The sequence below is a fragment of the Oncorhynchus gorbuscha genome, linkage group LG15, assembly GCF_021184085.1.
Source record: "Oncorhynchus gorbuscha isolate QuinsamMale2020 ecotype Even-year linkage group LG15, OgorEven_v1.0, whole genome shotgun sequence".
In the NCBI taxonomy this organism is placed as follows: Eukaryota; Metazoa; Chordata; class Actinopteri; order Salmoniformes; family Salmonidae; genus Oncorhynchus; species Oncorhynchus gorbuscha.
Window position 1 is genome coordinate 34,800,360 of NC_060187.1, and position 12,917 is coordinate 34,813,276.

At 43.3% G+C, this 12,917-nt stretch overlaps 1 protein-coding gene across 1 annotated transcript; it reads right to left on the bottom strand.

Moving 5' to 3' along the window:
• Positions 1-138: 138 nt before the first annotated feature.
• On the bottom strand, positions 139-3,833 carry LOC123996392 (diencephalon/mesencephalon homeobox protein 1-like). Its single transcript, XM_046299779.1, has 4 exons — positions 3,703-3,833; positions 2,983-3,155; positions 2,580-2,755; positions 139-1,041 (listed from the first exon to the last, which is right to left on the bottom strand). The coding sequence occupies exons 2-4, from the start codon at positions 3,146-3,148 to the stop codon at positions 583-585; spliced, it is 801 nt and encodes a 266-aa protein (XP_046155735.1). The 5' UTR covers positions 3,149-3,155; positions 3,703-3,833; the 3' UTR covers positions 139-582.
• Between the last annotated feature and the right edge of the window lie 9,084 nt (positions 3,834-12,917).

The window sequence follows — 12,917 nt, forward strand, 5'->3', positions numbered from 1 at the left end:
ATAGGCCTAAAGTTTCACTGGAGTGGCAGGTAGCCTAGTGGTTAGAGCATTGAGCCAGTAACTGAAAAGTTGCTGGATCGAATCCCAGAGCTGACAAGGTAAAAATCTGTTGTTCTGCCCCTGAACAAGGCAGTTAACAAACTATTCCCCAGTAGGCTGTCATTGTAAATAAAACTTTGTTCTTAACTGACTTGCCTAGTTAAATATATATTTTAAATCATACCTTGAGACATTACAGAAAATTGTCTTGAACAAATGAATATATGATGTCAAAAAAGTGCCCGAAATCACATCTCAATTCTCTATTCTCCTAAGTGCTTGTCATAAGTGAGTAAAAACATCTCTATGCAAATGAAGTATGTACCAATCCACTCCTGATTGCGATCCTGAATGCTCACAACATACCTTGAGTGTTTCTTGATCAATCTAATCATCTACAGACATAATCACTTGTCAGAGGTCCTTCACACATACATACATTATGTACAGTGTCAAAGTATACAATCAGTAGTTTATGTGTCCGTATTGATACTAGTGCACCAGTGTACCAGTCCCTTTTTGCCATTACACACTGCAGAGAAGTTATAGACCCAAATTGGGGTGGGGTACAGTTTTACTGGGAAAGAAAGTCTGAAGGGAAAGGCTGCAGTTTTTACCAACCGGTGGGGCAACTCCTAAGGCCGGGCTGTGTTGCTGTAGAATGGGCCAGAATTTGGGGGTGAAATGTAGGCCAGCTGACAGCATCCCTAAAGCCTGATGATGTGGAAGGTGGTTCCGCTCTCCATACACAAAGGGAAAAACGGGAGGATAATGTAATCTTGTGTGGACCTGAGTTGCAATGGCGTCTCCAGGACAAGAAATGGTGGGAGCATCACTGACTTCCCAGAGAGGAGCGAATTTGCTTTGTGTTTTGGAGTCCTTAGTAGTGCTCTCTTCCCCTCCTGCCTTGGTCTGATGTGGTTCCTCCAGGCTTTGCGCTCTGCGAAGAGGGGAGCATCGCTGTCCCTTACGAAGCTTTGCTCTTCTGTTCTTGAACCACACCTGGAGGAGCATATTATTTAGTTATTGGTGAAGTGTTGAAGTGTTTATGAAGCTTTTAAAAAGTAACATCTAAAAGCACTACAGCTTTTATATACACTTCCTTTCAGGAAAGTATTAAGACCCCTTGACTTTTTCCACATTTTGTTACGTTACAGCCTTATTATAAAATCTATTCAATTGTTTACCCCCTCCTAACACAATATCCCATAATGACTAAGCACATTTTTGCTAATTTATAACAAAAAAATAACAACAATATCACATTTACATAAGTACTCAGACTCTTTACTCTGTACTTTGTTGAAGCACCTTTGACAGCAATGAAAGCATCTTGGGTGTGATGCTACAAGCTTGGCACACCTGTATTTGGGGAGTTTCTCCCATTCCTCTCTGCAGATCCTCTCAAGCTCTGTCAGGTTGGATGGGGAGAGTTGTGCACAGCTATTTTCAGTTCTCGCCATCCCCACAGCATAATGCTGCCACCACTATACTTCATCATAGGGATGGTGCCAGGTTTCCTCCAGACATGACACTAGGCATTCAGGCCAAAGAGTTCAATCTTGGTTTCATCAGACCAGAGAATCTTGTTTCTCATGGTCTGAGAGTCTTTACGTGCCTTTTGGCCAACTCCAACCGGGTTGTCATGTGCCTTTTACTGAGGAGTGGCTTCCATCTGGCCACTCTACCATAAAGGCCTGATTGGTGGCGTATTGCAGAGATGGTTGTCCTTCTGGAAGGTTCTCTCATCAACACAGAGGAGCTCTGGTCAGAGTGACCATCGGGTCCTTGGTCAGCTCCCTGACCAAGGCCCTTCTCCTCCAATTGCTCAGTTTGGCCGGGCGGCCAGCTCTAGGAAGAGTCTTGGTGGTTCCAAACTTTTTCCATTTAAGAATGATGGAGGCCACTGTGTTCTTAGGGACCTTCAATACTACAGAAATGTTTTGGTACCATTCCCCAGATCTGTGCCTTGACACAATCCTGTCTCTGAGCTCTACGGACAATTCCTTCAACCTCATGGCTTGGTGTTTGCTCTGTCATGCACTGTCAACTGCGAGACCTTATATAGACAGGTGTGTGCCTTTTCAAATCATGTCCAATCAATTGAATTTACCAGAGGTGGAGTCCAATCAAGTTGATGAAACATCTCAAGGATGATCAATGGAAACAGGATGCACCCGAGGTCAATTTCAGGTCTCATAGCAAAGGGTGTGAAGAGTTATGTAAATATGGTATTTCTGTTTTTTATTTTCAATACATTTTCAAAAATGTCAAAACACCTGTTTTTGCTTTGTCATTATGGGGTATTGTGTGTAGATTGCTGAGAAATATTAATAAATAATAATAATAAAATATTTAATCAATTTTCGAATAAGGTTGTAACATAACAAAATGTGGAAAAAGTCAAGGGGTCTGAATACTTTTCCCGAAGGCACTGTATATTACAAGAATAACGTTAGTAAAAGCAGCAGTTCAAATCAATATTATGAATGAATGAATGCACACAGGTTGGTCCTTTTTGAAGAGCGACCTTTACTGACCTGAATGCGAGCTTCAGGCAAGTTGATGCAGACAGCCAGTCTTTCTCTCATGCTTACATCAGGGTACTGGGTCTGCTGGAAGGCTTTCTCTAGAGCCTGTAGCTGGGACACAGTGAAGGCTGTGCGGCTCCGACGTTGCTTTTGCTGGTTCCCATAACGGGCCTCCAGGATCAACTCTGTGGGGACAGAGGAAAAGCCACAACAAGATTAGTGGTGAAACAGCCAACCAGTTGGCATTTCAGATGTCGGGCTAAACGTGAAAATACCAGCATTTTGGCAGCCTACAAATGTTTTTTCATGTTTTTTCATGTGTGTGTGAAAAATGTTGCCATCTGCATTTGTTTGATTACATGCATCGATTGCAGACACTGTCATAAATTAAAGTAGTCTATAGTCTAAATACCGGCAAGTCTTTCAGCAACAGAGAACGTGTTAACCGAGGAGGGATTGGCCAATGAATAAACCTGGTACTGGTCTGCCATCTGGTGGTGGTCGAAACAGACGGAGTTGAAGCTGTGTAGAGGATAGACTCCACTGTTAGATCCCCCGCAGAAATTCAAAGCATTCATAGCGCCCCTAAATGAATATAGACAAAATAACCGTTTTTATTTGATTGTCCTTACACCATAATAACTAAGCATACAATGTCGCCTATATAGTTTGTAAATGAAGGACGCTTGCACTGTGCAAAATTGATATGATATGATATGATATATGCCATTTAGCAGACGCTTTTATCCAAAGCGACTTACAGTCATGTGTGCATACATTCTACGTATGGGTGGTCCCGGGGATCGAACCCACTACCCTGGCGTTACAAGCGCCATGCTCTACCAACTGAGCTACAGAAGGACGCACGGTGCAATTTTGATTTACAGTCTAAACTCACTTCAAAAATAAATAAAAATACAGGACAAACGGTAAATATACATTTTCAACTTTCTTGATAATTCAAGGTAATTGAAAGTTATTCTTCTCTAAGCATAAACCATTGTCACTTGATTTAGTGGCAATCTGCTGCAGTAGACTACCAACATACAACTATCTTCATAATACAGATCAGACAAAAAAATATATTCCAGTGATGAAGTGTGTAAAAGTTCCAGTATTTTTCTTATTTTACCTGAAAAGCTCACAAAACAGCAGAAATGTAATCGATTCTCGTGCGCTTTAGAGGCAAAGAAGTCCACCTAAACAGTCCAATACTTTCGAAATGCAGGCCTTATCCTCGTACGCCACGGCATGGATCTAATTCTCCGAAAACCATTCTCACCCACCGACCCACGACTATTTAAGAAGCATTTACTCCAGATCCCCTCAACCATTAGCCAATAGAAAGAAAGGTATTAGCCTGGATTAGGTGGGATGAGGGGAAAGAGGGGGGTCCAAGGGCTCAAGTTTTTGAAACTATTGAACTTGGGGAGATTTACGCAAAGGATCCCCCCACAATAAACGAGCGCTTCACTCCCTCCCGTTAAAACAATTAAAACAATGTGGTCTGCTAATCTCTGAGGCAGCCCAGATTAAAATAACAGCCTTTGATTGTCCCCTGTTCTCAGCCTCCTTTCTCCTAAACTCCCTGCTTTGTCAATCTCTACTTGGAGGGGGTTTGCTTTGCGGTTTGTTTTGCTAACAGACTCAATATTTTGCTCATAAACTGTCAGCCTGTGAAACAAAATCTAGATATTGGCCATTAAGACCAATTTCCTAAGGTTCAACTAAACCAGATTCAAGATTTATTCAAAGATAACTATTATCCCACCACAACAAGGAAAATAATTAAACAATTAAGTTTTCCATATTATTGTGCTTTGTCGCATTGTTACACTCACATAATTAAAAACAACATGCAAATGTTTTATTCATAATTTGCATGTAGGTTAGATGGAGTGTTTTTTCAGTAGCACTTGCATAGAACTCACAGCATTTATATTTTTTTCACAAATGCAGTATTGTGAAAGTCGGCTGTTGAATGCCACACCCTGAAAATCTTTCCAGCCTGCTCTCATAGACTAGACGTAACATAGTAAATGTAAATCTGGGACACTCAAATTAGTATGATATGGTTACATTTGGTATGGTTAGATAACACAGAATCTTACTTAAGGCAAAAACAAAGGTAAGCTTGTTTGTCGAAGTCAATGGGTGAATCTCATCAGGATACAACTTTAGCATTTGAGTTAATTAGCAACTTTGCAACTACTTACTACTTTTTAGCTACTTCAAATAAATAATAATAAGTACACTTCTAACCCTTATCCTGCCAGAACAGGACCCAGCATCTCTCAGATTTGACTTGGTTCGTTCCGGCACCTATTTGCCTAGATCCGGTTCCTCTCGCGGCATGATTTATTCATTGAAAACATTATTTTAAAAGCAACCAGAGTTAAATCAAGTTGCCTCCTCATTATTTCTCCCGCCCCCTAGAAAAACTATCTCGTAAAAGTGCGGGGATCCTTCTGTGTAATCACCCTAACCTGACACACTGATTCCAGACCTGCTCTTCACTGTGTATCCACCTACATAGTGCTAGGAGCAGGTCCAATTTGGACGAAGGCTCAGTTCAAGAACAAGCACACTTACAACCCCTGGCTTGTCATGCAAATTTCAATGCTGGGCTGTACAACATGCAAAAGGTTGGGTCTAGAAAAGACTGTTAGACAAGGCTCAAGAGGACACCCAGGTTATAGTTAACACTCAAAATGAAAATAAATATACACTACAGCCAGTGTTCCAAACAGCCTTACAAGGAGGCTAACCATAACAGCCACATTTTTTGCTTTGAGCAAGAAATTGACTGTCAGGATTGAAATGGACTTGACATGGGGAAAGGCATTGGGGAAGATTTTGTACTGTGAAGTTAATCTGAACATGTGCTTCATATTATCACATAGGCAGGAGGTCTATATATTCTCATATGAGTGTTCTGCTAAAAAACAGCTAATTTTCCTCTCTGCCCCATGGCAAAATGAGTAGAATTGCATAAAATTAGGGTACGTACATATGGGTAAGCATATCATCCCTGCTATAGACTATACGTATGGCGGGTGTTCTGCAGTGATGTTTAAAATGCTGCAAATTAATCAGCACCTTGGAGAGCGCTGTTCGTTTCACCAACATAGATAGTAGGATACTTGGGTGTTCACTCTGTCCTCTGTGCTGCTGCATTGTGTTTGCCACTTTCTCATGCGTTCCGGTATCACAGAGCCACCTCGATAACCCCCTCTCGCTCTCGCTATGTGTTCAAATTAAGCACCGCCTTACCCTAACCTTAACCCTTTAACCTAACACCTAACCCTAACCTTAACCCTAATCCCTAGCCTACCTAACATTAGCCACCTAGCTAACTACTGTTAACTCCAACAAATTGGAATTCGTAACATATCATACGTGTACAAATTTCAATCCGTAACATATCCTACAAATTGTAATTCGTAACATATTATATGAAATGGCGGACATCCACAAATGAAGACATACAGTGCATTAGGAAAGTATAGAGACCCCTTCACTTTTTCTGCATTTTGTTATATTAAAGTCTATTTCGAAAATTGATAAAATAAAACATTTTCCACATCAATCTACACACATTACCCCATAATGACAAAGCGAAAACAGGTTTTTAGGCATTTTTGCAAATGTATTACAAATAAAAAACATAAATACCTAAATAAGTATTCAGACCCTTTGCTATGAGACTTGAAATTGAGCTCAGGTGCCTCCTGTTTCCGTTGATTATCCTTGAGATGTTTCTACAACTTGATTTGAGTCCACCTGTGGTAAATTCAATTGACTGGACATGATTTGGAAAGGCACACACCTGTTGTCACGCCCTGACCTTAGAGAGCCTTTTTATGTCTCTATTTGGTTTGTTCAGGGTGTGATATGGGTGGGCATTCTATGTTCTGTTTTCTATGTTTTTGTATTTCTATGTTTTGGCTGGGTATGGTTCTCAATCAGGGACAGCTGTCTATCGTTGTCTCTGATTGGGAATCATACTTAGGCAGCCTTTTTCCCTTTTGTAATTGTGGGAAGTTGTCTTTGTTAGGGGCCCTTGTAAGGTTCATGGCCATTTTTGTTATTTGTTATTGTTATTTCTTGTTTTGTTGGCACCATTTAAACAAATAAAAGACAATAGGGTTCTGCACCTTGGTCTCATTTCAACGACGGCCGTGACACCTGTCTATATAAGATCCCACAGTTGACCAGGCCTGTCAGAGTAAAAACCAAGCCACGAGGTCCAAGGAATTATCCATAGAGCTCCGAGACATGATTGTGTGGGAACATATCTGGAGGGGGGGGGTACCAAAACATTTCTGCAACATTGAAGGTCCCCAAGAACACAGTGGACTCCATCATTCTTAAATGGACAAATTTTGGAACCACCAAGACTCTTCCTAGAGCTGGTAGCCCTGCCAAAATGAGCAATCGGGAAAAAGAGCCTTGGTCAGGGAGGTGACCAAGAACCCAATGGCCACTCTGACAGAGCTCCAGAGTTCCTCTGTGGAGATAGGAGAACCTTCCAGAAGGACAACCATCTCTGCAGCACTCCACCAATCAGGCCATTATGGGAGAGTGGCCAGACGGAAGCCACTCCTCAGTAAAAGGCACATGATAAGACAATTACTAATATGGAAATCACAGTACACCTAACAAAGTTTATTTATTCTCTCACCAAAGTCCTGGCATACAGTACCAGTGCATTGTCACCCATTACAAATTATAATCCAGTGGTTCAAACCCTGAATGCTGGTTGTCTGAAAGCCGTGGTATATCAGACCCTATACCACAGGTATGACAAAACATTTCCTTATATTGTTTTAATTACACTGGTAACCAGTTTTATAGCAGTAAGGCACCTCTGAGGTTTGTGGTATATGGCCAATATACCACGGCTAACGGCTGTGTCCAGGCACCCTGTGTTGCTTAGTGCATAAGAACAGCCATTAGCCGTGGTATACTGGACATATACTGCACCCCCCATGCCTTATTGCTTAATTATAACATTCTCCAATAAGATAATCTCAAATAACCTAGTTCTAGCTTTCGGCTGAAGGGTTTGGACAGGTAAATTCCACTAAGGCCTTGGCAGAGGGTGGAAAGGCAAAGCAATCAGAGTGATATTATGCCACAGGTATCAGTTGTGTCCCAGAGTCTGAGGGTGTTTTACCTTAACACAGGGTTTCACAAACTCAGTCCTGGGGCCCCCCCCTGAGTGCACGTTTTGGTTTTTGATGAAGAGTTGGTTATTTGAATCAGCTGTGTAGTGCTTGAGCAAAATCCACCTGGGGAAAGGGGGATGGGGGGGGGGGCAGGACCAAGTATGGGAAACCCTAGGCTAACACCAAATACATCAGCCAAATACAGTCAGGAGAGGAGAACTCATTACCACAGAAAAGGAACACAGCATATTTGCAGGTGTTAAAATCTCGGTGTTGAGGTATAAAGTGTTGTGAGTGTTATATCTGAGTGCTGATTTCAGTGGGGTTAACACCAATGAGACTGAAATTGACGACACTTGCAGAGAATAAATTATGTATTATTTGAATTCACATGCTCAGCAACAACCTGGGGAACAGTCACAGTGGAGATGCATGAGCTAATTGTAAGCTGGGGATGATCAGGTGACTATGATGGTATGAGGGCCAGATTGGGAATTTAGCCAGGACACCAGGGTTAACACCACTACTCTTACAATAAGTGCCATGGGATCTTTTGTGACCACAGAGAGTCAGGACACCTGTTTAACATCCCATCTGAAAGACAGAACCCTATACAGGGCCCTGAGGAATTTGGATATATTTATTAGGCCAGAGGAAAGGGTGCTTCCACTCAAATAAAATGTTATTGGTGCTCCAAAATCACTTCCAACAGCAACTGATCTCCCATCCAGGGACTGACCAGGACCAACCCTGCTTAACTTCAGAGGCAAGCCAGCAGTGGGATGCAGGGTGGTATGCTGGGTGGTATGCTGGGTGGGATGCAGGGTGGTATGCTGGGTGGTATGCTGGGTGGTATGCAGGGTGGTATGCAGGTTGGTATGCAGGGTGGGATGCAGGTTGGTATGCTGGGTGGTATGCAGGGTGGTATGCAGGTTGGTATGCTGGGTGGTATGCTGGGTGGTATGCAGGGTGGTATGCTGGGTGGGATGCAGGGTGGTATGCTGGGTGGTATGGTTGGTATGCAGGTTGGTATGCTGGGTGGTATGTGGTATGCAGGGTGGTATGCTGGGTGGTATGCTGGGTGGTATGCAGGGTGGTATGCTGGGTGGGATGCAGGGTGGTATGCTGGGTGGTATGCTGGGTGGTATGCAGGGTGGTATGCAGGTTGGTATGCAGGGTGGGATGCAGGGTGGTATGCAGGATGGGATGCAGGATGGGATGCAGGGTGGTATGCTGGGTGGGATGCAGGGTGGGATGCAGGGTGGTATGCTGGGTGGTATGCAGGGTGGTGTGCAGGTTGGTATGCAGGGTGGGATGCAGGTTGGTATGCTGGGTGGTATGCAGGGTGGTATGCAGGTTGGTATGCAGGATGGTATGCTGGGTGGTATGCTGGGTGGTATGCTGGGTGGGATGCAGGGTGGTATGCTGGGTGGTATGCAGGGTGGTATGCAGGGTGGTATGCAGGTTGGTATGCTGGGTGGTATGCAGGTTGGTATGCTGGGTGGTATGCAGGGTGGTATGCAGGGTGGTATGCAGGGTGGTATGCTGGGTGGTATGCTGGGTGGGATGCAGGGTGGTATGCTGGGTAGTATGCTGGGTGGTATGCAGGGTGGTATGCTGGGTGGTATGCTGGGTGGTATGCTGGGTGGTATGCTGGGTGGTATGCTGGGTGGGAGGCTGGGTGGTATGCAGGGTGGTATGCTGGGTGGTATGCTGGGTGGTGTGCTGGGTGGGAGGCTGGGTGATATGCAGGGTGGTATGCTGGGTGGGATGCTGGGTGGGATGCAGGGTGGTATGTGGGTGGGATGCTGGGTGGGATGCAGTGTGGTATGCAGGGTGGTATGCTGGGTGGGATGCAGGGTTGTATGCTGCTGGTAAATATCAACACTTTGTTAATTTCCATTAACTCTTTCAGAGTGAAGAATTAATGGGAGGGGCCTCAAAAATCTAAAATCCCAGCATGAAATGAAGAAGATGACTTCCAAAGAGTGGCTGGGAAACCAATAGATGCATCAACTTCGGGACACACTCGTGACTTGAATGATGCAATTCAGTTTCCACTTTTAAATACTAAAACAAACGTGAAATTCGAATTAACAAATCCCCCTGTCATTTTACAAAATACAGTGCCTTGCGAAAGTATTCGGCCCCCTTGAACTTTGCTACCTTTTGCTACATTTCAGGCTTCAAACATAAAGATATAAAACTGTATATTTTTGTGAAGAATCAACAACAAGTGGGACACAATCATGAAGTGGAACAACATTTATTGGATATTTCAAACTTATTTAACAAATCAAAAACTGAAAAATTGGACGTGCAAAATTATTCAGCCCCTTTACTTTCAGTGCAGCAAACTCTCTCCAGAAGTTCAGTGAGGATCACTGAATGATCCAATGTTGACCTAAATGACTAATGATGATAAATACAATCCACCTGTGTGTAATCAAGTCTCCGTATAAATGCACCTGCACTGTGATAGTCTCAGAGGTCCGTTAGAAGCGCAGAGAGCATCATGAAGAACAAGGAACACACCAGGCAGGTCCGAGATACTGTTGTGAAGAAGTTTAAAGCCGGATTTGGATACAAAAAGATTTCCCAAGCTTTAAACATCCCAAGGAGCACTGTGCAAGCGATAATATTGAAATGGAAGGAGTATCAGACCACTGCAAATCTACCAAGACCTGGCCGTCCCTCTAAACTTTCAGCTCATATAAGGAGAAGACTGATCAGAGATGCAGCCAAGAGGCCCATGATCACTCTGGATGAACTGCAGAGATCTACAGCTGAGGTGGGAGACTCTGTCCATAGGACAACAATCAGTCGTATATTGCACAAATCTGGCCTTAATGGAAGAGTGGCAAGAAGAAAGCCATTTCTTAAAGATATCCATAAAAAGTGTCGTTTAAAGTTTGCCACAAGCCACCTGGGAGACACACCAAACATGTGGAAGAAGGTGCTCTGGTCAGATGAAACCAAAATTGAACTTTTTGGAAACAATGCAAAACGTTATGTTTGGCGTAAAAGCAACACAGCTCATCACCCTGAACACACCATCCCCACTGTCAAACATGGTGGTGGCAGCATCATGGTTTGGGCCTGCTTTTCTTCAGCAGGGACAGGGAAGATGGTTACAATTGATGGGAAGATGGATGGAGCCAAATACAGGACCATTCTGGAAGAAAACCTGATGGAGTCTGCAAAAGACCTGAGACTGGGACGGAGATTTGTCTTCCAACAAGAGAATGATCCAAAACATAAAGCAAAATCTACAATGGAATGCTTCAGAAATAAACATATCCAGGTGTTAGAATAGCCAAGTTAAAGTCCAGACCTGAATCCAATCGAGAATCTGTGGAAAGAACTGAAAACTGCTGTTCACAAATGCTCTCCATCCAACCTCACTGAGCTCGAGCTGTTTTGCAAGGAGGAATGGGAAAAAATTTCAGTCTCTCGATGTGCAAAACTGATAGACATACCCCGAACGACTTACAGCTGTAATCGCAGCAAAAGGTGGCGCTACAAAGTATTAACTTAAGGGGGCTGAATAATTTTGCACGCCCAATTTTTCAGCTTTTGATTTGTTAAAAAAGTCTGAAATATCCAATAAATGTCGTTCCACTTCATGATTGTGTCCCACTTATTGTTGATTCTTCACACAAAAATACAGTTTTATATCTTTATGTTTGAAACCTGAAATGTGGCAAAAGGTTGCAAAGTTCAAGGGGGCCGAATACTTTCGCAAGGCACTGTATAAACCTCAGTAACAGCTAAACATTTCATTTGGGAGGTATTTCATCTGTTACATGTGTCAAATCTTAAAATCAGACAATAACAAATTGACGTGGCATATAATTAATCACACCTCTCCATTCTTTTGTATTACCATGCACAAACTCCAAACATAATAATAATATAATATATGCCATTTAGCAGACACTTTTATCCAAAGCGACTTACAGTCATGTGTGCATACATTCTACGTATGGGTGGTCCCGGGGATCGAACCCACTACCCTGGCGTTACAAGCGCCATGCTCTACCAACTGAGCTACAGAAGGACCACATATTACGGTGCATGTGAGGCGTGCATGAACATGCAAATAAGGGGGAAGGGACTGATTTTGCCGATAACTAACACAGTCATGGGTGGGTAACTCTAACATTCACTCGAAAAGTACCCTGGGAAATATGCTGGGCCATTCAAGGACATTCATACACTTGCTCCGAAGCCACTCTTGCGTTGTCTTGGCTGTGTGCTTATGGTCATCGTCCTATTGGAAGTTGAACGGTCACCCCATTCTGGATATTTCTGTACATTGCTCCGTTAATCTTTGCTTCGACCCGGACTCTCTCCCAATCCCTGCCACTGAAAAACATCCCCATAGCATGATGCTGCCAACACCAAGTTTCACTGTAGGGATGGCGCCAGGTTTTCTCCAGACATGACATTCAGGCCAAAGACTTCAATCTTGGTTTCATCAGACCAGAGAATTTAGTTTATCATGGTCTGAGAGTCTTCAGGTGCCTTTTGGTAAACTCCAAGTGGGCTGACATGTGCTTTTTACTGAGGAGTGGCTTCCGTCTGGCCACTCTCCCATAAATGCCTGATTGGTAGAGTGCAGCAGAGATGGTTGTCCTTCTGGAGGGTTTTCCCATCTCCACAGAGGAACTCTAGAGCTCTGTCAAAGTGACCATCAGGTTCTTCGTCACCTCCCTGACCAAGGCCCTTCTCCGATTGCTCAGTTTGGCCAAGCAGCCTGTTCTAGGAAGTGTCTTGGTGGTTCCAAACCTCTTTCATTTAAGAATGATGGAGTCCACTGTGTTCTTGGGGCTCTTCAATGCTGCAGAAATGTTTTGGTACCCTTCCCCAGATCTGTGCCTCGACACAATCATGTCTCGGAGCTCTGCAGACAATTCCTTTGACCTCATAGCTTGGTTTTTGCTCAGACATGCACTATCAACTGTGAGACCTTATATAGACAGGTGTGTGCCTTTCCAAATCATGTCCAATCAATTGAATTTACCAGAGGTGGACTCCAATCAAGTTGTAGAAACAACTCAAGGATGATCAATCGAAACAGGATGCACCTGAGCTCAATTTTGAGTCTTATAGCAAAGGGTCTGAATACTTACAGTTGAAGTCGGAAGTTTACATACACCTTAGCCACATTAAA

Bases quoted from the DNA above. Each gene is read 5' to 3' on its own strand.
- LOC123996392 (XM_046299779.1), bottom strand. From the start codon at position 3,148: ATGAATGCTTTGAATTTCTGCGGGGGATCTAACAGTGGAGTCTATCCT. The intron at 2,756-2,982 runs GTATTTAGACTA...CTGTCCCCACAG, and splicing joins TGTTGCTGAAAGACTTGCCG to AGTTGATCCTGGAGGCCCGT. The intron at 1,042-2,579 runs GTCAGTAAAGGT...ATGCTCCTCCAG, and splicing joins TGCCTGAAGCTCGCATTCAG to GTGTGGTTCAAGAACAGAAG.